Source organism: Rattus rattus, chromosome 1 (genome assembly GCF_011064425.1).
Source record: "Rattus rattus isolate New Zealand chromosome 1, Rrattus_CSIRO_v1, whole genome shotgun sequence".
Classification (NCBI taxonomy): Eukaryota; Metazoa; Chordata; class Mammalia; order Rodentia; family Muridae; genus Rattus; species Rattus rattus.
The window spans coordinates 192613877-192641129 of record NC_046154.1 but is presented as its reverse complement, the minus strand read 5'-3'; the positions used below and the strand labels follow the sequence as shown (position 1 = coordinate 192641129).

Below are 27253 nucleotides of genomic sequence, written 5' to 3'. Positions count from 1 at the left end.
ATTCTAACTGTTTTTTTTCTTCCAGGTTCTTATTTTGTACAACAATTTTTTTAAAGTGTCTAGGTTCTACCTTGATTGCGAATCATAAGACAGTAACCTATATCAGTTAAATAATTTGGAGTTCACTCCAAGTGGGGCTCTAATCATGGCTCTTTTACTCATTTTAGATCAATTTCAGCAAGTTATTCAACCTTTTAAGCCTCAAACTTTTGATGAGAAATAATGATATCTTCTTTGTTATAATGCTCCCATATTGCTCCATAGTTCTTTAGTGTATCATAAATTTTAAGTGATTTCTACTAATACAGGACTTTCCTACAGGTCCACGTGTTTTACCCCTTCCTACTCACTGCAGTTGTTTTGAATGTAGTTGTACTCTCAGGATCACATAATCGAAAGACAGCCTTTGCATTGTTGAAGGCAGTCAGACCTTTGCTTATCTGAGAACCACTTGTGTTCCAAGTGTTTGGGTGGCGAGTGTACTTTGGTGAGACACAGTCTGTTTCCTTCAGTCCATTTCCATCCATGCTTCTGCTTCTAAAATGTTTTAGTGACCTCTTCCTCCCTTTTGATCCTGTTCAGTTTTGCCTTAGAAAAGTTATGCACATCTTTCTCAAACTAACAGATTTTCCTCTTCTTTTTTTCCTGTAAGTTTGTTCTAATGCTTGTCCCTTGATCCACATGTCTTCGGTTAGTATGGCTACTGAATCATTCATTCTTGGAAAAACATAGAGCATGAGAGAGAGAGAGAGAGAGAGAGAGAGAGAGAGAGAGAGAGAGAGAGAGGCTATTTACATAGTTCTTTCTTCATTACAACTGACTACATTCCTTTGTTAGATATGGCTTTTCTTGAATGAACTTGGGAGCACAAGTATCAACCATGTCGTCTATGACTCTGCAAATACCCAGGCTACCCCAGCTCTTTGTCCTGCACAGGCACTGCCCTATGTTCTTAATTTGACTTTACCTTACATACTTCTTGAGTGCTTCTACTGAGCACTGCAGAGAAGATCATACAGATTGTAGAAAGCCCTAGAGATTACATTTTCTGTTTTCTGCTGCTCTCACCGAGACAGAACCACATTTCTCCAGCGTTCTTAGTTATTTCAGCCACACCCTCTCTAGTAACCACATCTTTGTTACACTTACTCCTTTGTCTTCCGGTTTGTGACCTATTTCTTTAAAACTTCACATTTTCCAAGCAGTTTTGCTAGTTTAACTACATTTTTCTAACGTGTATACTTATGCATGTTGTCTCCTTCTTAGACTAAAATTCAAACTCACCTTACCACTTTTGTTAAACCATCTTATTGCTACTCCTTCCTCTTTTTTGTTTCAGGTTATCTTGCCCTCCCTGGGCTAACACACTTCAACCCCCCCTTCCAAAGACTTGAGCTCTGCAACTCCAAGCTCTAAACCCAGCTTCAAAATTACTTTCCCCCAATTAGCATGACTTCCAATCTGTATGATCTTCCATTCTTCTGGCTTCTCACCCCTCATCTGCCTGACTATGCTCATATCATTCAGGTTATGGGTATGTGCACCTTTCCAGGTAGAACACAAATGTCACTCTTTAGACTTTCACCCCTCCAGGCATGAGATATACTAATCCCCATTCGTATTCTGTGGGATTATATCCAACAGAACATACTACCGACTTACTAAACATCTGCTAAGGAAATAATTGAGTTTGGCAGCTTATCTTTTCTTACAAAGTCATTATGTGTTGTGAAAACATACCAATGAAAGAATGAAGGCTATATCCTTGTCAAATAGCTAGTATGTAAGAACACAGACTGCTATGTGTGTAGATGGTTTCTGTCTTTGTCAACCATTATTGAACTAAGGTAGCCTACAGCATGGGGTTGTGCCAAATCCGAAGAGAGGAAGTCTTTTCTCTGGTCACATTTATGGTCTTTGAAATTATTAGGTAGTCAGATTATTACAAAATAAACCAAATAAATAGGAGATAAAACAAAAAAACCTACTAAATGATAGAGTTTCCAAGCTCCCTTTCGTAACATTGTTTATCATATTCTAAACAATTCTGTCAGTTACCACAGTATTTCTCCTGGCACCTGTTTTATATACTCATGATGCCTTTTCCTTTCCATAAAGCTTCTCAAGGTGCTTACATGTCCAATTTGTTTTCTTGAGGCTGAAAATTTCAATCGTGAGTGAATGAATATAATTTGCCACTTTATAATTGAGGGTGGCATGACGGGTAAATATTTTGAAGATTCAGAGAAATGTTTCTCAGTACTTTGTTTAAAACAAAAAAAATATGTTTGATGATTTAGCTGTGCTGTAAGGTGTGGCCTTTGTTTTTGCTGTGCATAGTAGGTATGGAACCCACTGACTAAACATCAGTTGGTCAGCCTACCGTGTAACCTGCTTACAGACTTCTATAACATAAGTATTAAAATTAGCATCCAACAAGGTCAGTTAAGTATCGAAGAGTGTAGATTGCTCCAAGCAACATCAAAATATTCAAGCCACATATTTTCTGAAATGTAATTGAGTTATAGAATATAACACTAATGAAGAGTTCAGTGTTATTGACTTCTGAATATTGACTATATTTCTATGTTTTATTTCCAAGCACCCTGCTCTAACCCAGACAGGAAAAACAGGTCTATTCTTTATGATTACGAAGTACTCTTTTGTCATTAGTTCATGCTGAACCGATAGTTTTTATAGTCTGACAGGGGACCGAGTCATCATTACCTGGAGGGAGTCAGTTAAATCATCTGAAGATGGCTCTTCTGCTCTGAAGGGAAGTTGGATCTGACTGCCTGAGAGTCTCTCACTCCCCAGGTGGCAAGGGTTAGTGTGGTTGAAGAACTGACAGATTTTACCCTCAGGGTTGGTAGACTAGATTGGAAAATACATAGGAGGAGAGCTTGTCAAAGAAATTCAGGGAGCAGAGCTCGTGCATTCTAAAGGGAATCCTTACCAACTCCCTAGATTGAATCATAAATGCTTATGTTTTATGGACTTATACAAGTGTGCAGGAGACAAAGAGCAAGAAATAAAAATTATATATATGATTACAAGATGTGAAAGGGAAAATATCTGGAGGGCCATAAAATTTTGTAGTTTGTCAGCTCATTATTTGTTGAGATGACAATAATATTCTCATTTGAGGAAGAAGTTCTTGGAGGGGTGTGGATAGAGATTTCTTTTAAAGACAGTGCTTTAAGGGTGATTGACTAATGGAGTGAGAATATTGCATTGCATCAAAGTTTCAAAATCACAGTGAACAGTTTTATTGTCAAACAGTGGAAGATAACATTTGTGTCACTGGACTGACTAGGCACAGGTTGGATGAGTGTCTCAGGGATCTTTTTAGGAAAAGGATACCCTGGGTGTATGTGTTCTGGGATCATACTGAATCTTATCAGCATATGCAGTTACTGTGAAATCATAGAAATTAAAAGACACACTTTGGAGAAAGGATTTACGGCAGCATGTGCGTTCGTAAGGGTGATGGAGGGCGATACCCAGCTGCAAAGGAATTTCCACTAAAACTGGACTGTCATTTATATTTAAACATTAACTGCCTGCTAATCCTTGAGCAACTCAGTATGAACTTGTGACTCCTAGAAGACTAATTTGTAGTTTGCTTACAGCTTTGTGATCATCCTGACTTACTCATTGCTTTAATTGCTTCGAATTGATCACTTCTGTACATTTTGTACTGATAATATGCTATATTCTCTTCTAATGATAACTCACAACTCCAAGTTAGTATATTACTCCATTTATCACAACATCTATTAAACCCCATATGCTTGCTTACATATCAGTGCATCTAAGTACATTCAGTTTCAAAAATAAATAGATATGACATAAAAAATGAGACAACATGAAATAACATTGATGGCTCAAACTATCTTACAGAGCTCTTTGTATCTGCTTTATGCACACACATCTTTATGCACACACATATTATTTTTACCATACATATATGTGTATATATATTAGTTTTAACATATAGCCTTTATACATGTATGCATACTTAAATATGCAGGTATATAAATGGATGTGTTCAAGTGTGTATATATGTCTATGTATGAGAATATATGTTTATATATACTATATATTCTGAACATAATATATATTCTATAATATAACATATACAGAGTATATATTCACATAAATATTCACACACACACACACACAAATTATTTAAGCTTAAAAATTCTCACCCAAATGACTGTTAGTAATTTTATGTTGCAGGAGAAGCAAATAAGAGGAGGCATTGCTAATCATTTTTCCAAGTAAAAATGTTAAAAATATGAGAGAGACACAGTTTGAACACAGAAAACCTGACTCCTTCACACTCCCTTCCTCAGTTCTGCCATAAAGTATTCCCACCTGAGTTAAGAGTTCAGTAAGCAACTCTCTTACCCTCAAATTTTGGTTTGATACAAATGTTTCTTAACCCAGGTGTGCTTAGTCACCAGGTCAGGGGCTTCTGAGTAAAAGGGCTGTGCTTAATTAACTTTGTCATATACAATGTTCACGGAAGTAACAGTTACTTATAATTACAAGCTGCTCCCTGTGATAATCTGTTTGAGGTATTTTCTTCTTGGAGTTACAAAATAGTTACATGCCCAAAGCCTGAAATTTTCATCCCCTAAGTGAGATAACTTTTCATGGTTTTCTCCTTGAATGTTTTCAAAATAGAATAGTGTGCATGAAGTGAGCTCTTCTTGATTGACAAGTGGCCCTTTAGAATCACACTTGTTGACATTCTTTTCAAAACTTTCCCCACAGGGTGCTGCTTTAATAAGAATGCTGGCTAATTTTATGGGCCATTCAGTTTTTCAGAGGGGATTGCAAGTAAGTAACATGTTTTCTATGTCCTCTACCCTTTCCTTGCCATTACATTTATGTTAAGGATATTTCACTCTTTGGGAAATTGCTGCTCTGATGGAGAAATTTGAGATGTGTAAGGCAGGTTCTGTCCTTCAGTATGATAAAAGAAGATGTCATGGAATATTCAGTGTACTATCTGAAACTCAAACCAGTATATAATTTAGAGTTGTTTAATTGGTATTTACAAACTGAACTGATTTTTACACATGTCAGATCCTGAAAATTTTACGTAAGAGCTTCAGAAAACTTACTATTATTTACTGTTATTGACAAGTTTAACTAATATAAAAATAAATTGTTAGTTTTACTAAAATTATATAATTGAGAATATTTGGGGCCTGCTTTTCAGTTTTGTACTATTTATGTTGTTGATTTCCTGCACAGTTGCTATTTTTTACAATGAGAAGGAAATACATTTATTTGAAAGTAAGTGAATCATTTCAAGAGAAAGGAGACAATACTGTGGTTTTTGTTTTTGTTGTTATTTCTTAGAAACCTGTTCTTTCCTAATGATAGACAAAGAGTGGATTCTTGACCTAGGCAGGAGGGAAAGTGGGGAAGAGACTGGAGGAGTTTTGAGGGAAAACTGAAATCAGGATATATTGTATGAGAAAATGATCTATCTTTAATAAAATGGGAAAAATCTAAGACAGTTATATTTAATTCATCTAGGCTATCAAGTAAGAAACTTAAGAATGAATTTGTCAAAAACCAAATTATTAAAAATTAAGGACATATGTAATTATAGAAAACTGGAACTTTGCGTCTGTTGAATCTGCTGGAGTAAATCACACTCCCAGTCAGTGTGATTGATGAATTATTTATGATGCATTCTGCTACTTAGAAGTGTCCTTTAAAGTAAATTGATGTTCACCTGAAATACAATTATGCTAAGGCAGAGAGAGCAATCAATCTTATCTGTTCTTAGTAAGCTTTTCATTTTGAAATTTAAATAAACTACAACTGGGATCAGGTCATATTTTTGTAGTATGCTTTCATCTTTATGCAATATAAGCTGAAAGATAAAATACAAAGACAAGAATTAAATTTGATATGACAAACTATATATTGAATGCTAAAAGGTTAAAAAGAGCGCACCAATTTGTTGAAGAATAACTTTTCCCTATAAACTACTTTTGCAGATTAGTTTTATCAGGCATTGGAATTTTACTTTAATCAAGACTTTTCGTTGTAGATGCCCTTAGAATATCTGAGTCCATTCAACGTATTTGCTGAGCGATGAAGGCTCCATTCTGAGCACATAGCTGAGATACTTTTTTTTTTTTTTTTGGCTTCTCTTCAAGAAGTAGCCTCCATGAATATCAACTATCTGGAGGAATGCCCTTTCCTATCCCTACTGCTTTGTTTTCCCATACCGTAATTATAACATGACAGTTTCAGAAAAATATTTAAGTCTTCATAAGGGCAACATAAATTGAACTTGATTTCCTGGTGGCAAGCTGATATGAAATCATTTTCCCTGTAAATTTTTTTTAGCGTTTGTCTCTTACATACATTTGCTCGTCAGATTGAGTGACTATACTTAAGTTATTTCGACACAATATTCTAGCAGAATTTTTCCCCGTCCTGTCGTATTTTCTATGGAATGTAAAATATACTATTTTGAATCTATTTCATATCCTGTCCCACTGACTCAGCCTCCTTAGTTTTATCTAAAATTGCTTTTTAAAAAAAAATCCATTAAAGTAAACTTTCACCCGATGTTAATGTGGGATTTTATGTTCCAATACTGGATTTGGTTAATTCTCAGCCGAGGGACCGTGTTTGTCAACACTGCATTTCGTCTGCCTCGTGACGTCTCATTGATCATGTGGATCTGTCTCCTTCAGTACTTGGCTGGCTGCTTCCCTTCTAGTTATCACTCAGACTGATTTAGTGTATCATCAGCAGTTTGGATTAGTTTACAGGAGATCCTTCTGTCTGGGTGATAAATTATCATCGCTCGTACATGAGGATGTATGGAGTACATTTTGGAAATGACCTCCTGAACAGACACTTCATGTCATGGGGCCGAGTGGCTGGAGAGTTCATATTAATAAGGCTGCCATTCACAAGGCTCTGGGGAGCCTTACTTTATAATGTTGTTGAAAGGGCTACTCTGGGATGTCAGCATTTACCTCTGAGGAAAATCTATTAATCTATTAATTGTTTTTACATTAACCATGAGCATTTCTGTGTTGTCAAATGAAAGTAGGAAAGTTGTTACTTTTTTTTTTTTTTTTGCAAACATACTAGGGCTATATTTGCTGGCTCCAGAAAACCCAAACTGCAAATGAGGTGTGCTCTCATATATTAGTCTTCCTTCTTTCCTAAATTCCTCCTTCACTCTCCTTACTTTATCCTCCCCCCCACCTTGCATGCTTGAATGACACTCTCCTCTTGTACTTAAAACAGTGTGAAGGCAGCTGCTTCTTTATTTATGGCTAACGAAATGTGCATTCAACTGATACCTTCTGGACCTGTATGGGCTATCCTAAGCTATGCTTAGAAACCAGGCAAACATTATTTTCCAATGCACTGTGGATTAATTTATCTTGTAGGGTTCGAGGTCCATTTATACATTCATTTTCCAGAAAATATTTGACTAGTGATTCAACAATATTTTATATATCACACAGGGATTTATATATCTTTCAGAAGTCAGGGACTCGAGAAACTTCTATTGTTCCTATTTGTTATATAACCCAGAGATAAGTTATAAGAAACCAAGGGGAAATTCACGATTGGGTAATAACGTCTAATTTCAAGGTAATTCTTGATTTTTCTATATCTTATTATTTCTGAGCACAGCTTCATGTTTAATTGCTTCCCATTTTCATGTTCTTTAAAGAAAATTACCTTAGACCTCTCGTAAATAAATTATATTCACAAATTAAAATTAGTTCAAGATTTTGCTAATACGTCAGTTTTAAATTTTATGTGTAAATTGAAAGTGGAACTTGCACAATGAACTGAGTTTAAACTTCTCTGTTGTTGATTATACATACCACTCATAAATAATATATTTCGAGGCACAGCAGTGACTATATTTTTGCAAGCTCTACATATCTGCTGTTATATATAATCCATTACACAAAATGATAGCAGGCAAATTTTGTAGGAAGCTTGAGTCAATAGTTTAAGTAGGGAGAAATAATTCTCATTTCTCTTTCTAATTAACGCTGAGCCTTCTACAAGCCACGGATTTGCTCTTGGCCTGTAGGCTACAACCATAAAATGCAAAACTAAACTTTCCATCTTTCAGAGTTTCTAAAAATAGGACTTATTTAGGGGCAGTTGATTACTTAGGCAACTGGTATTTGATATTTTTAATTGGGCACGGCTGTTTTACTTTGACGGCAACAAAGTTTAAACTGTTTGCACAAAAGTGAGGACTTGAATTCTGTTCTTGAACTTCCGGGTAGCCTTCTGACTATTAGACTGGGTACCAGCTAATGCACGTGACGATGCAGATCCATCGAACCAGATGAGGGACTACTGCAGCTCTTGTAATGATGTGCCTTAGTTTTCTGGTATGAAAACCAAGTTGTGTTGTGTTGGGGATGAAGCTACATATCTATTTTACCGCAGGGATCTAGATATTTAATACTTTTCTGATTAATGCGTGGTTGTCTTCCACGGTATTTGTTAAGAACCTTTTGAAAAAAATGTTGATGCTTTTCATAGCATGTGTTACACTCTTTAAAGTCAGAGTCTCTAATGGTAATCCTTAAGTGTGGAATGGACTCTGTTTAAAGTTGTGATGACAGGAAGGTATCCTGGAGATTGACTGGGTGGAGACTTAACCATCCCTTCCTTGAGTGTTTAAAGGGATTCACTCAAGGGAGGGACTTACTCCTTAACAAGGGGAGCTGTTCTGACAGCAGAATTTAGACATTTTAAAGAATTTTTATTTTAATTGAATATTTACTTGCATTTCAAATGTTATCCCCTGAGGTCATCCAGAGCCAGCCCCACTTTCTCTTTTATTTAGTTTCAGTGTATCTGGTTTTATATGGAGGTATTTGATCCACTTGGACTTGAACATTGTACAAGGAGATAAGAATGGGTAGATTTGCATTCTACTACATGCTGACCGCCAGTTGAACCAGAACCATTTGTTGAAAATGCTGCCATTTTTCCATTGGATGGTTTTAGCTACTTTGTCAAAGATCAAGTGACCATAGATGTGTGGGTTCATTTCTGGGTCTCCAAATGTATTCCATCGAGCTACATGCCTGTCTCTATCAACACCATGCAGTTTTGATCATCATTGCTCAAAAGCTTAAGGTTAGGGATTCCCCCAAAAGTTCTTTTATTGTTGAGAATAGTTTTTGGTATCTTTGGCTTTTTGTTATTCCAAATGAATTTGCAAATTGCTCTTTCTAACTCTATGAAGAATTGAGTTGGAATTTTGATGGGGATTGCACTGAATCTATAGATTGCATTCTGCAAGATGGCCCTTTTTTCCTATATTAATGTTGCCAATTCATGAGCCTAGGATCTAACTTGTGAGATCTTCAATCTCTTTCTTCAGAGACTTGAATTTCTGGCATAGAGATCTTTCATTTGCTTGGTTAGAGTCACAATAATGTATTTTATATTATTTGGGACTATTGTGAAAGGTGTCATTTCATGAATTTCTTTCCCAGCCTGTTTATTCTTGAAGTAGGGGAAGGCTACTGATTCGTTAATTTTAAATCTAGGCACTTTGCTGAAGTTGTTTATCAGGTTTAGGAGTTCTCTGGTGGAATTTTTGGGGTCACTTAAATATCAATCATATCATCTGCAAATAGTGACATTTTGACTTTTTTCCTTTTCAATTTGTATCCCTTTGACCTCTTTTTGTTGTCTAATTTCTCTGGCTAGAACTTCACGTATTGTATTTTATAGGTAGGGACCGAACAGGTAGCCTTGTCTAGTCCCTGATTTTATTGGGATTGCTTGAAGTTTCTCTCCATTTAGGTAAATGCTGGCTACAGGTTTGCTGTATATTGCTTTTACTATATTTAGGGATGAGCCTTGAATTCCTGATATGTCCATAATTTTAACATGAAGGGGTGTTGAATTTTGTCAAATGATTTCCAGCATCTAATGAGATGATCATGTAGTTTTTTCTTTGAGTTTGTTTATATAGTGGATTATACTGATGGATTTCCATATCTTGAGCCATCCATGCAATGAATGAAACCTACTTGATCATGGTTAATGATTGTTTTGTCGTGTTCTTGGATTCAGTTTGTAAGAATTTTATTGAGTATTTTGGCATCGATATTCATGAGGGAAATCGGTCTGAAGTTCTTTTTCTTTGTAGTGTCATTGTGTGATTTAGGTATAAGCATAATTGTGCCTTTAAAGAATGAATTGGGTAGTATTCCTTCTGTTTTCACTTTGTGTGATATTTTGCAAAGTATTGGTATCATATCTTCTTTGAAGGTCTGATAGAATTCTGCCCTAAACTCATCTGGTCCTGGGATTTCTTTAGTTGGGAGACTTTTCATGATTGCTTTTATTTCTTTAGGTGTTTTGGGGCTATTTAGATTGTTTATCTGATCCTGATTTAATTTTGGTACTTGGTATCTGTCTAGAGAATTGTCTGTTTCCTCAATGTTTTCCACTTTTGTTGAGTATAGCTTTTGTAGTAGGATCTGATAATTTTTTGAATTTCATCAGTTTCTGTTGTTATGTTTCCCTTTTCACTTCTGATTTTGTTAATTTGGATACTGACTCTATATCCTCTGGTTAGTCTGGCTAAGGATTTATCTTGTTGATTTTCTTAAAGAACCAGCTCCTGGTTTTGTTGCTTCTTTGTATAGTTTTTTTTTCTTTTTTCTAATTGTTTGATTTCAGCTCTGAGTTTGATTATTTCACGCCATCTACTCCTCTTGGGTGTATTTGCTTATTTTTGTTCTCAACCTTTCAGGTGTGCTGTCAAGCTGCTAGTGTATGCTCTTTCCAGTTTCTTTTTGGAGGCACTCAGATCCATGTGTTTTCCTCTTTACACTGCTTTCATGGTGTCCCATAAGTTTGGGTATGTTGTGTCTTCATTTTCATGAAATTCTAAAAAGTCTTTAATTTCTTTATTTCTTTATTGACAAGTTATCATTGTGTAGACCATTGCTCAGCTTCCATGTGTATGTGGGTTTTCTGGTTTTTTTTTTTTTTTTTTTTTTTTGTAATTGAAGACCAGCCTAAGTCTTTGGTAATCTGATAGGATGCATGGGATTATATCAATCTTGTACCTATTGAGGCCTCTTTTGTGACCGATTTATATGGTCAATTTTGCAGAAGGTCCCATGAGGTGCTGAGAAGAAGGTATATATTCTTTTGTTTTAAGATGAAATGTTCTCTGGGTATCTTTTAAATCCATTTGGTTCATAACTTCTGTTAGTTTCTCCATGTCTTTTTTTAGTTTCTGTTTCCTTGATCTGTCCATTGATGAGAGTGGGGTGTTGAAGTTTCTCACTATTATTGTGTGATGTGCAATATGTGCTTTGAGCTTTAGTAAGGTTTGTTTTATGTATGTAGGTGCCCTTGAATTTAGAGCATAGATATTAATGATTGAGAGCTTGTCTTGGTGGATTTTTCCTTTGATGAATACGAAGTGTCCTTCCTTATCTTTTTTGATAACTTTTGGTTGAACGTCGATTTTATTCGATATTAGAATGGTTACCCCATTGTTTCTTGGGACCATTTTCTTAGTTTGGTGTTTTGACTACTATGTGATGGGAGGAATTTCTTTTCTGGTTCAATCTATTTGGAGTTCTGTAGGCTTCTTGTATGTTTTTTGCCACTTCTTTCTTTAGGTTAGGGAAGTTTTCTTCTATAATTTTGTTGAAAATATCTACTGGCCATGAAGTTGGGAATCTTTGCTCTTTTCTATACCTATTATTCATACATTTGGTCTTTTCATTGTGTAGTGGATTTCCTGGATGTTTTGGGCTTGGAGATTTTTGCTTTTTGTATTTTCTTTGACTATTGTGTTAGTGTTTTTTATGGTATCTTCTGCTACTGAGATTCTCTCTTCAATCTCTTTTATTCTGTTGGTGATACTTGTGTCTATGAGTTCTGATCTCTTTTCTAGGTTCTCTATCTCCAAGGTTGTCTCTCTTTTTGATTTCTTTATTGTTTCTATTTCCATATTTAGATCCTGGATGGTTTTGTTCAATTCCTTCACCTGTTTGGTTGCATTTTCCTGCAATTCTTTAAGGGATTTCTGTGTTTCCTTTTTAAAGGCTTCTACTTGTTTACTTGTGTTCTCTTGTATTTAAGGAAGCTATTTATGTCATTCTTAAAGTCCTCTATCATCATCATGAGATGCGATTTTAAATCTAAATCTTGCTTTTCTGGTGTGTTGGGGTATCCAGTACTTGCTGTGGTCAGACAATTGAGTTTGATGATGCCAAGTAGTCTTGGTTTCTGTTGCTTAGGTTCTTGCACTTGCCTCTAACCATCTGGTTATCTCTGATGTTATTTGGTCTTACTGTCTCTGACTGGTGGTTGTTCCTCCTGTGAGCCTGTGATCTTTGGAGTTAGAGTACTCCTGGGAGATAGCTCTCTCTGTCAGGTTTTGGGTCCAGAGGGCTGTGTGACAGCATTAACTCTGGGCCCAGATAGAGACTAGAAATATTTCAATTTTTAAAAATTATTTCTCACTACCATGCTAAGCAGAGTGTTTTCGTTAAGAAATTCTGGTGCAGTAGATACACAGTTTAGCTCCATAATCTCTTCTATTTGAGAAGACTTCAGTGCCCAATGATATTGAATATCCTTTCCTGTGCAGTATTGGAATATAAGTTGATTTTAATGCTTCTCATTTTTATATTTCTCAATAATATTTTGTTTAGTTTACATACATTTTTGAGTCTGTCTTGCTCATAAAAACAAATGTATGAACAGATAACTTAGCAGAAAAACAGTGCTCACATCGTATTGTCTTGTTGATCGTGGGTACACTTTTTATTTGCCAGAGAGCTTATCATTCAATACATAAACATTAAAATTTCCCCACAATTAGAAATGCTTAAGGTGATGACATATACAAGATCATTTCATTAGTATCTACATTTTTAAACCTTGGTTTTGTAATTTAGGTTCTGTCTGATAGCCTAACACCCTATCCCACTTATGTATTATAGGATTATCTTAAAAGTAACACTATCCTGGTAATATTGTGTGTAGACAGAATTTCTGTGAAATCATCTGGAGCCCCCATGTTTCTTTGTTATTTGTTTTACTAAACCTAAATTCATTTTTCTTATTTTAAAATTTGTCTGAAAATACACTTACAAAATGTAATCTTTACGGAGCATTGTTTGGTCCAGGAGATATTAAAATAATTAATCCACAGTACCTTTGTTTTTTGTTTTAAAACAAGACAATATTATCCTAACAATATGAGATTGGTGGTATCGTTATTCCTGTTGTTATGAGTTGACATCAGAGAATTAAAAATCAAAAATAAAATATTGTTAAGCTTGATACAAACTCAAACCCTAAACTTCCCATCAGAGAGTGAGTCATCTTCCTGCTCAGCCAGTGAGAATAAGCCAATAACTTCTAAAATATGTTAGAATGGAGAAAGATTTCTCTTAATTAGTATTTAACTGCTCCTTTCCATAAGGTAACCTATAACAACATGTTTGGCTCCAATTATCAGGGTGGAAATTGCTTATGCAAATCAATGTAAGCAATGAGGTGTGGATAAAAGCAAAAAGGAAATATCATTATTATTGGTCTGTGCTCATAAAATTCTGATAGCCTGCAGGTAATGACAGGCTCAAAGGCACAGTGATTATCAGGAGCAACAACACTTTCAATAACGTGTTCCAGTGAAGTGTTATGTGTAAGTACGCGTTTTTGACGGTTTTATGTGAGAATTCCAAGTTGATGTTTTGGAGTATTTGTTCTCTTGCTGGTGAGGTTTCAGACACACTAAATGTTAGTAAACATCAGAACAGAGATAGTACATCCAAGTTTATTCCCTCCCAAAGTTAGTAGGGCACATTCATCAACACGATAGCTGATGTTACATTATACTTAATGTAAAATTGCTGGAGATAGTTCATTCATATGTGTCCATGTTCCACTGAAAATGCTTTAAAGGTCTAGATATATTTTGTAGGCATAAAGGTTAATATTTGGTAATGATGTGCTGTGATCACTCAATATTATATAATATTGATACCATTGCAAGTTTTTTAGAGGTTGAGTCTGCCTTAATCACTATCAAATTTGTCAGACACTTAACTACACGCTAAAATGAATACACACATTACAGAATATGTGCAGGTATATTTGTTAATGCACAGAATTCAAAATTTCTATATGTTATACAAAAAACAAGTCCTTAAAAAATAAGCATCAGCTGCAACTTATATTTCTTATAGGAGTGAAATAAGTATTCATCAATTTCAGTTAAAAGAAGACAAATTAGTTGGCAATAAAATATACCACCAACATTCTTTCTCTCATTTCACATTTACAATAATAGTCCATAATTCATGCTCGCATGACTTCAGTAGACCTATGAGAAAAACAGCATGGGCTACCGCAGAACTGGATGAGCCACATAAGGCCCTCTTCATCCTGACTAGAAGGCCTCTTGTTCTCCTCAGCTTTCTCACCTTTCCCACTCTCTTCCATTTCTATTAACTTCCTCTCTTTGCTTCCTCTAGACATTTCCTTACCAAGCTTAGAGCCTAGGACTCCTCTTTGTGGAACTTACGAGCTACTCTTGGAGGAAAAATATATTTACTTGTGGCTCTTTTCGGAAAACAATTTATTTATTTATTTATTTATTTATTTATTTATTTATTTATTTATTTATTTATTTATTTATGACCAGTGCTGCTATAAAAAAAAACAAATGTTCTTAATGTGATAGATATTTTCCAGATTTTTTTTGTATTTCCCATTCTTTATACATGTTTATCAGGTAGTTTATTATGTATGCTGTCAATTGGAGAAATTGTTTAGAGAACATGGATAACTTCTCCCAAAATCTATATGACTAGAAAGAATCAGTATAGATTCCTATCTAGATTTTTCAGTGCACAATGTTTTTTCTTGATTGACTGCATTACATATTCTTCTGTACTGGCTGCCAGTGACAGGGTTGGTGGGAAAAAGGGTGACTAGGGAAGACACACTTTGTGTAGGCCTGAGCACCAGACCTCTAGAGAAGATTCTATGCCTGTTCCTGTAAGCATTGGGCACCTTGATTTACACAAGGCAGTGTAACTTTTTACCTACTAAGATATGCTTTACCTATTTCTGTTGGCTTGTAGTGGTCAAAGCCTTTTTTTCAGGGCATTCAGAAAAAAAAAGCCTCCCACAAACTTCAGTTTTACCAACAGATTCATTTTATGTCTTGGTAATATTTCAAGCCAGCAGCAAAATCAACAGGTGCGGATGGTTTAGTACCTGGAAACACCCCTGTAGACTATTATATTCGCACTCTTTTGCTGACAGGCACACAACCCCTTCAGGTTGTTCTGCCATGGAATACATTTGTAGCCGTAGCAATGTTGTGCCTCATAATACACCTGTTTGTAGGCATTGATGCTGTGATCTATAATTGCTACATAGGAGATATTTGGAAACCGAAGCGCGGTGAGGAGAGGGTATTGTCTGTAATTTAAGCAGGCAAACAAACAAAAAACTCTTTCAGAGCCTGGCAGGTTGTTTTGATTTAAAATACTCTGTTTCGTGCTATATTTGACAACCTCTTATGAAAAAAAATTACTAATTTGTACAAGATCTACGTTCATTAAACAGGGCGATAGATTTTTAAAATATGTAAAACATCTTTTTTTTCCTTGAATAAATAGTCAAATACCTATCTAGGCAACCCACTTCTGAAGATAAATTTAGGGTAAACACACATTTAAAATTTCTGACTCCCAATGGCTTGCAAGCAATTATACCCCACCATTGTTCCTATATCTCCCCCAGTAGCTTTATTTTCTCAATGCCTCATTTTTTTTAAAAACTTCATGTGTATGCTTGAAACTTCTTACATGGACCATGGTTGATAATGGCATACAAAATTTAGCAGCAGAGAAATCTTTAAATCGTGATTTGTTTTTCCCTATTTTACTCTTGTCTTTTAGAACTAAGCTGCAGGAATTCCCCTTGGGTTTTTTCTTTTCTTTTCTTTTCTTTTTTCCTTTCTTTTCTTTTTGCATGAAACTTTCACTCTCGGTTCTTTGCTACTCATGCAGTTTAGCCTCATAATTTCCAAAGATGTCTCCCAATATTAACCAACATAAATACCCCATTCTACAGCATATCTTTCTTTGCTTTACTTGGTTATCTGTAACAGTTCCGGTCTGCGTTTTCTGTTTCTCTCATGGTCAAAGAATTGGATATATGGTCTGAAGTTCATGGGCCAGGCTCAGATAAGACTCAAATAAGATTGCCCAGCTCTTGTGTATCTTTGCTGGGATGTGAATATTTAATCACTTACGCTGTTCGTGTATCAGTTGAAAAACCACCTTAGTCTATGTACTTAAAATAGTCATGGTCATAGGATGGTGGGTCCCAGTTTTAAAGGCTCTGCTTGAGATGCTTGTGTTAAGATAAATGATTTTTAAAAGATATTTTTGTTGTCACTTTATGTACACAGCCTTTGTGGAACTTCCTGCCTTCGCTCTTATCCATTTGTTAATATCCAGGCTGTTTGCCTGCCTCTGATCCAGCCTGCTTGCCTGCCTCCTGCTTTTCTAAAAGCCTCTCATTCTCCATACCATGTATTTACGACACAGTCAAAACCTGGAACACTTACAAGATGAACATCTTGTGTTCTGTATAAATTGTAAGATATAATTTCTATGGACAATCTAGGGATCAATCACCAAAATGATGTTTAAAAGTCAATGTTTGTCAAAGACATCCATTGATGTACTAGACATCATTTGGGGTTTTAAACAATACAATAAACTCTGGAAGATTTAATTAGAAACACATCTATTTATCAAAGGTGGTCCACGATATCATTGAGAAGGAGAGAAAAGCAAAACTGACTGGAAGATCATCATGAGGCTCAAAAATCTAGACACTGCCATGGTCCCACCTCAGAGTAGCTGATTCAGTTCCTGTCGTTAGTGTTGACACTCCATGCTTAGTGACATCTCATCTCAGGGGATGGTTCCCTCTGCTTTTCACATGGTTTATATTACTTCTTAGGAAGCAACCACTTGGAGGCCAGGACACATGGTTATACTTTAGCTGCCAGGGGAAGCTAGAGGGAATATTTAGCATTTTGTCCTTTCCATTTCAACACGGAGAAGGAGTTCTTGCCTTCTTCCCACATTCCACATGGAATTGTTGCCCATATATAAAAATGGAGCTCAAATACTGGGAAGCCAAAAAGTAACAAACGCTCAGTAAAAAATTTTGAGGTAAGCTTCTTCATGCGAGAAAGCAACAACATTTTAAATCTTTGCTTCAGTCTCCTTGTCAAGTGGAAAAAAAAGAGTGCTTGACTTTACCTGATACTCTAGAGACTGCTTTTACTGGAGAGGCCATTCTACCCCTGGCCGTCACTGAAGCTCAAACGTGAGTGTCTCCCCTTATTATAGAAATGCACGCTAATGTACATATTCTATCCTAGGCTCCTGTGCTTTCTGATGAGTTACATCCAGTTTTCTTTTTAATTCCTCATCCTCTTTGGGAGCCTTTTGATTTAGAAGACCATGGTTTTTCCATGTATGGAACCAGATTTATCTTACATTAATCTGTATGTATTAACAGGACTTTGCTGAAGCACACAATGTAATTCTGAGAAGTGCACAATATTGTTTGGGTGGGATTTGAGGGGAAAACTTCATGACTCTTAGACAGAATCCCATGAAGGGATGCTGCCTACCGGCTCTGTAGTACGTCTGACTAGGGTGGTCCTTGGGATTTTTGCTGACATTCCCCAGCCTCAAAACAAGGTGAAGCTGATATAGGTAAAAGAAACCCTCAGCTCTGTGAGATCTCCACTAGGAAGGAAGGAGCTTTGCTGTTTTAAAATTCATTGTGCTTTGTACAGTTTTGCTGCTTATATCTCAAGACAGAGAAAATACCCACAGAGATTTTATTGGACCATTATCTGTGTCCCCAGGAATGAGCCACTCATATGGTTAATTCTCCATCCCATCATGTTAAAGGACTTATTAAGAGGAGAACAAGTATTCCATAATTATTTTCACGTCTTAGAAGATAAAAGTGCTTTACTTCTTGAGATCACCCGCTTCATTTTTCCTCTTGTCAGTTTCGTCTAATTGCCTTTCATACATGAAACGTCATGAATCATGTCATGTGTTAACAGAAAAAAGTAGAAAGTTGTCTCAGATGCAGTAGTCCAATCTTTTGATGGCATGAAATGTAAGTCATATATTTGACAAGTATTCCCTGAAATAATGAGTTAGGTTCTCTTTTACTCTCTATAGAGGACACTTTGGGTGAGCCTAGTAGACACAAAATTAATAGACACAAGTTAATCACTGCATTATCAGCTTTTAACAGAGAGCCACGCTGCACATGAAGTAATGGATCATAGGCATATATCAAGTAACTTATGTGTACCAGGGTATGCACAGCATTGCTGGTTAGATAGTAGATTAGAATTCCTTGCAATTTACATGGACACTCAGACAGTAAACAAGCAATTGGAACACGATGTGGAAAATGTTATTATGTAATACAATGGATATGGATCTAACATAGATAGTTTCGAATTAAGCAAGGTACTGAATGGGAGGCAAAGGATTAGTGAGAGAAATTTATCAAAAGTTAAACTGGAAGGATAAACTGAATTTAAGTGGGCAACAGATATGACAATATACAGAACACCGCGTAAGCAGTTAGAATAGATCTGCTAGTCATATTCAAGAACATCAAAGTGTCTCAGGTGAGATTTTGAGACAAGAGAGAAACAGATTGTGCTGAAGAGATATATGTTTGAGCTACCTAATAGAGTTTGGAAAATATTCGGAGCCTACCGGTTGTTCATATGAGAATTTGACCAAAAATATTCTGGCTTCCCAAGAGAGATTATTAGTTGAAAGAGATGGAGCAGGAACAGGGGCACTTGCATTCTTCCAAGCAACATTCAGAGAGGGGAGTGAGCATCAAAGAAGTGAAACAGAATGGGAGGTTCCTGGGAAGATGTTTCTACCACAGAGCATCATTTGAATGAGGGGAAAGAGAAACATCACATCCAGATGACTTTCTTGTTGAGGAGGATGGGGGAAGGAGTGGGGGGTGGAGTTCGTGGAGGGGAGACCAGAAAGTGGGACGGCATTTGAAGTAATTAATAAAAAAGAAAGTTATCCTCTGGCACATATATACCAGAGGTCTGCCTAGTCTGGCCTCAGAGGGAGAAGATACTTTTAATCCTTGAGAGACTTGAGGGCCCAGGGAACTGGAAGCCTGGTGGTGGGGAGGGCACCTCCTCGGAGGCAAGAGGGAGGAGGAATGGGATAAGGAACTGTGGGAGGGGGAATCAGGGTGGGAATGTCAATAAATAAAATGATTAAAAAAAAGTTATCACTGTAAAATGCTGGCAAAAGGAGCTGGTGTGAACGACAAAACGCTCAGTATTCAGTGCGACTCTCAGTATGTCTGTAGCACATCTTGGATGTTGGACTGGGCAGACATTTGTATGCATGCGTACTCTGTTTTATGATTTGGATATGGGCTACAGTTTCTGAGGTCCAGTCTTTGATTTGTTAACTGATGATGTAGTGTTAATTGAATGAGATAAAATATATAGGAACCTATGCTGTTCTACAAACTTGGCAAAAGTATTTTCTGCGTGTTTTCCTCTTCATTATTACCAGTGACACTTTTCTTCCTTTTAGCCACTTTTCCAGTGTATAGCCTGAAATTGTCAAAAAAATATTAAAAGGGATAATGCCTATAAAATTCTGAGGGTGTACTAGGAATTCTTTACTGTTCCAACATTGTATGTATTCTCGTAAAAGTGACTACATGTAGAGTGTGTAGAGGGCTGTTATATTCACCTTAAAAACGTCAAAATAGGCAAAAGGCTTAAATATGGTGGCTTTCCCATAACTCACTTGTCATATAGATAGTGAGTGCTTAAACTGGATTTGATTCCAGACCAGCAGATTCCCATTCTCCTTCATTAAGTCCCAATGCCATGATACCTCTCTTCAGCAGTAGATATATAAAGTTATATCTTTATTGGATATATGTTTAGCATCCATATTATGTGCCATGTCCCTTTACATCGTCTAGTGGTTCTCTTTGCTTGGTATTTGCAATAACTCTACTTCTGAAACACCTTGTATGCAGTGCCCAAAATTCTTTACACTAAAACATTCAACTTTATATAATAGTGTCAAATCTCTTTGTGGTTGACATTCATAGACCTGGAGGTAAACAATTTCTGTTTTAGATACATATGTGTGAGCATCTCCATATTCATTGCCTTGCAGGCTTTAAAGAAACATAAAATTGTGTTAATTACATACAGTTATTTGAACATATCTTGCACAATGGTAGTTGTAACAAAACTTTTCTAGGGTCACTCATAGACATAAATCCTTCACACAAATAACACCTAGGGTTTTGCAATTGTTCTTAGTAAGCTTTGCCCTGCTGACCTCTTAGCACCTTCGAACTTGTTTGCTTCATGCTAAGTGCTTTACCTATTTTATAAAATGAATGAATGGATTTTTGACTATTAGATCAACACTTAAATCAACATTTCCTGTCCTTTGGATGTTTTTTTAATTTTTGTAATTCTGCTAGGCAATGTCATTTTGTTCATTTAGGAAATGATTGTGTTTGTGCAAGGAAAGGATAACATAACAGCGAGTTTGTTGTTTGGAGAAAGAATATTTGGCATATGTAGACTTCTATCTTCCATTACATCTGAGGACTGTGCCTGAAGGGACCCAAGAATAATAACTGTAATTACTGACCACTGACCTACCCATGCTGTGGCTGCCACTTTATTCTGACAACTGACATTTCAACCCACTTAAAGCAGGTTAAGAACTTTGTTATGGACTGGAGGAAACCATGAACTCCTTTGATGATCTCTAGAGCAGGATCTACTGATAGCATAAGTAGTAGGGATGTCGATGGCCTGGGAGAGGAAAAATTAATTTATTGGCCCACATTGTACTCTCAGGTTCTTCTTTTTAGTGTTTCAGAAGCATGATGCATGAGGAAAACATTCAGTTACACCTTACAAAACGAGTTTCCTTTTTAGTTTTTGAGAATTTCCTTCATACGTGCATTGTATTTGTTTCATTTTCACTGTTCTCCTCAAGCACCTTCCTACTTCCTCTTGGATTCATGACTTATTACTGCTTAGTAATAATAATAATAATAATAATAATAATAATAATAATAATAATAATAAATATACCTGGATCTAGGTATTCTAGAGTCCATTTGGTTTTGTTCATATATACATGGATTTAATGCTGACCACCTGTCGTCAGATAACTTGCCAGTGGGGCTTGTTCCTGAAGAAAATTGACTCTCCCAATGTTAGGCGCCATTGGCTATACTAGCTAATACTGAGTTCTTCCCAAGTTCATTCATTTAAATGCTGAAAGAAATTTAAAAAAAGATGAAATTGAAAGCTGAACTAATTTATTTAAAACCCATGCCCCTGCCACCTTCCCCTCCAAAACATATTTCTTCGGTTTGTGTTGAACAAACTTCCTGAATCTTGGTGAAAGATGAATGGGGATTCATATTGGTTATGAGGAGTTGTATGTGTGCTCTATTTTCAGTAAAGTTATTCATAACACCTGATGATGAAGCTGAATGTGTGGTTGCTAAGTAGGGGTTGGATGTCACCTCCCTGGGCATATGATTAAGTAGGAACTGTCATTTGCTCTGCTGTGAATTACCAACAAGAGCTGAGTCTGTTGCAGGTTCTACAGTCTGTATTTAAAATTTGCTTCCCTGCTGTTAATTATCCTCAAAGTGCCCCATTCCACATAAGTATTGAAAAGTCAGCAACTCTTTTCAGTTCAAGAACTTTGATTAAAAAAAGAAAGAAAGAAATTGTGTCTTCTTACCTACATGATGTTAAAAAGTAGACTTTTGAATGGAAGGATTTCTTCATTTTTTTTTAAACGTGTCACTCTTTTCTGTTCATTTTCTCTTTGAAATCAGAAAAAAAAACTGTCACTAATTATCTTGATAGCTGTCACCTCGATAATGAGACAGACCACACTTCTCAGAATGGGCTTAGGTGTGAATCAAAGTGTGTAGGTTTAACCACTAATGGAACATAATGAGAAATGGGAAATCCTAGGACCGAAGCTGTGAAACAAGCTTAGGAGTATTTCTTTATTGATAGTAACATGTGCTTCAAACCACAGAAATAACTGTTTTTGCAATCGTCAGTCTTTTCTTCATGTAGAACAGCCAGAGAGAGAGAGAGAGAGAGAGAGAGAGAGAGAGAGAGAGAGAGAGAGAGAGAGAGAGAGAGAGAGAGAGATTGAGAGTGGGGCAGGTCAGCTCACCATCAGCATATACCAACTCAACAAAAAGTTTCTTTTGCTTTCCACGAAAGCATATGCTTCCCTTTGAAAAACTGAAAGGGGTGATGAGAATGTTGGCTCTACATATTTCATTGCAGAGGTCATTTTCTCAAAATGGGCTAATGTTGACCACCTCACTTAGAGTATATCCTGACCTTGGAGGTCCATAGGACATGATTATAGCTGTGAAAATCCTTGTTGAGGAGTTAGTATTGTTGGGTGAGCTAGGAAATATGTTTTCGTTAAGCCTCTTGGGAATATTTTTAAATGACATTCTAAATCTTATGCATGTCTTCCTCTTTGACTAAATGCAATTCTACACATGGAAATGGTTAATTGAATTGAGAAATAAATGTGTTTACTGGTAATTGCTTAACCTTTGAGTGGTAATTACAATTTTATATTCTTATAGGATTATTTAACCATTCACAAGTATGGCAATGCAGCCAGAAATGATCTCTGGAATACATTATCAGAGGTAATGTAGAGGAAGCTGAAATATCAAAGTATGTTCTTGAGCAACTGAATTTCGTTTCTAAAACACTAACTTTTATTGACATTGACAGTTTTTATTTACTTTATATAATTCTTCTTTCTTCATATTACTTTGTCACTTTATGTGCTATAAAGAAAATAAGACCAAATTATTCGAATCACAAATGTTGGTTAAAGATGCCTTGTCTATTTATGAGTGTGATACTGATTTTAATTAATTGGCAATGTTATAAATGTCTATAATATGTTTTGGTCATTAAACATACCTCCATCTGCTCTCTTCTAATGGCTCCCCTGATCTTCCCAGCATGATCCCATGTCAATTTCATGTGTTCCTTTTTAAAATCTCACTCACTGCTGCCAGTGTTTGAGTTGGTGTAGGACCATCTGTATGATAGAGTGTTCGATGCTCTTCCACATGCTTGGGAAAATTCACTCTCCTACTCCCACTGGTCAATAATGGCCACTAGCGCCTCTGTTTAGGGTGAGGGTTTGTGATTCCTCTCTGAGTCTATGTTGAGATTTTAACTACTTGGATCTTGCACAGACAAGTCTTGTGCATGAAGCATGACAATACTTTTGAATGATATCTTAATGGCATATGATATAGATTCAGGACAAAAAAAGAAATATTGAAGTTTTTAGAAAATTTTGACTTCATGATACTAGACCTATCAGGAATGCAAAACAATGCTAAAAGTACTAGCTTTAACAATAAATTACATTTTATGTTCTGCTATAAAAATTTTAATTTTAGTAAAACAACCATATATAGAGAATATAACAATATTAGACTCTCAAAACAAAAATTAATTTTACTACTACCTAATGCTAGCTTCACTAATTTTAAATAATTTCATGTCGAAGTAATGGTAAAAATGATAACAAATTTATGTTAACTAGGCTTTTTAAGAAGTGTTAATCGGTTAATTTATACAATTTTGGTTGCAAAGGCATTAAAAAGGAATGGAAAATATGTGAACATACAAGAAGTAATGGATCAGTGGACACTCCAGATGGGATATCCTGTTATCACCATCCTGGGGAACATGACGGCAGAAAACAGAATACTCATCACCCAACAGCATTTCATTTACGACATCGGTGCTAAAACCAAAGCACTTCAACTTCAAAACAGCAGGTACCCATTGACCGTGATTTCTAAATGTCGTTTGACATTTAATACTTTGAATTGCTGAGCAGTGTTTTGCATTTAAAAGTTTTGAGAAATACTCAATTTTTTTGTTAAGGAAGTTCTGAAATATAAGTGGAATAGTGTTTTAATCTATTTATTTTTGTTTCATTGTGATTCTTCTTTTGTTGCTATTTCCTCAAGGTTTTAAGAACTAATTCAATAATTAAATAACGTATTTAATGTGTTTGATGCTTTTCCTGTTTGTGCATTATGTGAATACCTGTGTCCAGGGAGGCCAGAATATCATTGCATTCCCCAGAACTGGAGTTACAAATGGTTGTTAGACACAATGTGGCTACTGGAATTCAAAGCTGGGTATTTGGAAAAGCAGCTCATGCTATTAACCACGGAACCTTCTCTCTCTCCCTCCTTCGAGATGTTAACTTTCAATGTAATGGCATTTCTTTCAGAAGACAGAACTTTGAATTAACATGGTGACTTTCAAAAGATAAGATTTGGACCTTCCCTTCTCTATGAACAGTTCTTGAATTAAATTCAATAGTAAAAACGTGTGGCCATGAATTAAGTGGGATTGAACAAAATGTGCCTTACAAGACAAATGAGAACTGAAACTAACAATCCAGAAAAAACTCATTAAACCAAAGTTCTGTACTTAATAATGTACGAATTAAAGGAACACAATGTAGCCCTTAAAATACCCCAAGCTTTAGTGGGGCCATGTAGGATCAACATATGTTCTTTCCTTTTCAATTAGTGCTTGAGCTCACTGGCTAGATATAAACATACAGAATTGTTTCCTGTTTGGTGGATTTTTTTTTCAAAATTAGATCTCACTCTGTAGCCCAGCTGGTCCCAGGCTCCCTGTGCATTCCTGGCTAGCCTAGAACTTACAGAAATCTTTTTCACCAGCCATCATATCTGTCTAGAATTATGATTTATTGTTTTAACTTTCTTTTGAAACCCTTACCAGTCTTATTCCATGTTTTCTCTTTTGTTCCTTATTTTGAAGGATGAGCTGGACAGACTTAGTTTTATTAACTAGTGTCATTTCTTCTATGAGGCTCCAATAAGAGTGGGCTGCAGGGGTGGTTGGGGTAGTGAGGGATACAGAGATCGAGAGGGTGGAAATTAATAAACAAAATTCAAGTTTTGGGTTGGATTACTCTGTTCTCTCTTGTTACTTTGGAAAATAAGGCATCTGACTTTATCACTTATGGGTGTCCATGAGACCTGGAGGATACAGTGCCACCTAAGAGGTCATGAAATCGTTTCCAGGTCAGGTTGGCCCAGCCGTGGATGTACAGAGACATGGTTGAGACATTCTTTGGTGCTTTCTGAAGGTTAGATGTAGATTTTGATTCAGGAATGCAAGGCCATTATCTTTATTCCTTGTGTGTGTGTGTGTGTGTGTGTGTGTGTGTGTGTGTGTGTGTGTGTGTGTGTGTGTTGTGTGCCAGACTGCACAAGTAGAGGTTAAAGGACTACCTCAGGTGTCAGTCATTGCTTTTGCTACGGTTTGAGGCAGGATCTCTTGTTCATCATCACGTATGTTGGGCTTATGGTCTGGATTCTATAGTCTACACTTTGTTTCCCATGTCTACATAGGGCACGACAAGTGTGTACCCCGACTTTATGCGAGCTCTGGGATTTAAACCTAGGGTTTCTTGTTCAGTAAACCCGCTACCTGGTGAGATCTGTCTCTAGCAATAAAACAAACAAGGGCTTCAGTTCCCTATTCTAGACATACATTGATGTTGGCATCCACAGTTTCCCTTAGTCCAAGGAATGATTTTCCGTTTAAAAAATAATAATAAAATCTATACTTCAAGTATACTGTCCTAACTTTATAATTAATGATCATTCAGTTCTTTCTAACATTCTGGTCAAAGATTCAATACCAATTCTCTTTGATATTTGAGTAAAGTCTTATTAACTCCTTAGTGCACAATGTATTTCATTGATGTATTAGAACTGGCTCGCCTGTGCCAAAATGTCTAGTACGTTGTGAGTATTTTCCAAGCCGAGTTCATTCTTCATTTTATTTTTCTCCCCGGAGACATTAGAACATACTCAAAAGATTTTAATGAAGCTAGTAATTACATTTTCTTCATACACAGCCCTTGCTGTACAGCATAGAAAGATCCTTATATAACTAAAGATTTCAGAAAGTTGGGTGGTGTGACTTAGCATGACATTTGTGCCAGAATCTTGTTCCTTAGACAGTTGGACATTTTTTGTGGCATTTTAAAAATGCAAGACATCACTACTTTGCAATGTTGCATAACATCCCCTCACATGCCAAGCTGCTTCTTAAAGCTCTGATCTCCACAGAATTGTTTGCACCGACCCCGCCAGGCTTCTCTTCCCTTTTGAGTTGATGGAGGGACTTTATAATGATCTTTTGTTAATATCGATACTATTTTTTATAAAGAATTCTCTCCTCCCACACATGCACGCATATATTCCTGCATACTCTGCCTTTCTCTAATAATTAACATTAAATGTTTATTCACTGTGAAATGCAAGCCATTGAAGAAGACAGGCAGGCACAGGGGGCCTGGACAGGCTCTATACACAGTCCATTACCCCAACCGCCCTCTCCAAAAAGTTTTCAACACGTCTTTCACTCACACAGTTACTGAGTGCACACAGAATGCCTTATTATATTCCAGGTATTTCTTTCTTATGATGTAATCGTTGGCAACCACTCTTCCTAAAGGTTCAATGTGAGGTTAAAATAGCTTCTTTATAATTCAAGAAGGAAACAAAGTGCAGTTGATAGATTGATGATTAAAATTATTTCATCTATGTCTGGCTGCTTACTTAAGATTAAATGGATATTAACTCATCTGTGAGTCTGGACCTCTAGCTTTGCCCCTGTGAAGAAGCAAATGAATCAAAATGTTTCTTTTTAATAGGTGAAGTTCATGTCTGACACTTCCCTTGGTGCCTCTTTGACACATTAGCTTAGAAATTTCATTTTGGAAACCAGAATGTGCAGTGTGTCCTACATTATTCTTTATATAGCTCCGAATTTTGGTGAAAAAATGATTACTTTTATTCTTTATTCTTTGCTGAGTACTTTGGTTTGCCATATTAATCTTTCTGCAAAATATGTGGAGATACGTGTCAGATACATTAGGCAATAAATAAGGACAATGTTAATATGCCAATCTAGGAAACTACTGAATTG

General features: G+C 36.2%; 1 protein-coding gene across 1 annotated transcript in view; it reads left to right on the top strand.

Moving 5' to 3' along the window:
• Trhde (thyrotropin releasing hormone degrading enzyme) overlaps nucleotides 1-27253 on the top strand; it is a 403812-nt gene that overhangs the window by 285972 nt on the left and 90587 nt on the right. The window contains exons 7-9 of the mRNA XM_032912469.1: nucleotides 4783-4848; nucleotides 22822-22887; nucleotides 23858-24045. Coding sequence (XP_032768360.1) covers nucleotides 4783-4848; nucleotides 22822-22887; nucleotides 23858-24045 — 320 coding nt within the window. The remainder of the gene's footprint in view (nucleotides 1-4782; nucleotides 4849-22821; nucleotides 22888-23857; nucleotides 24046-27253) is intronic.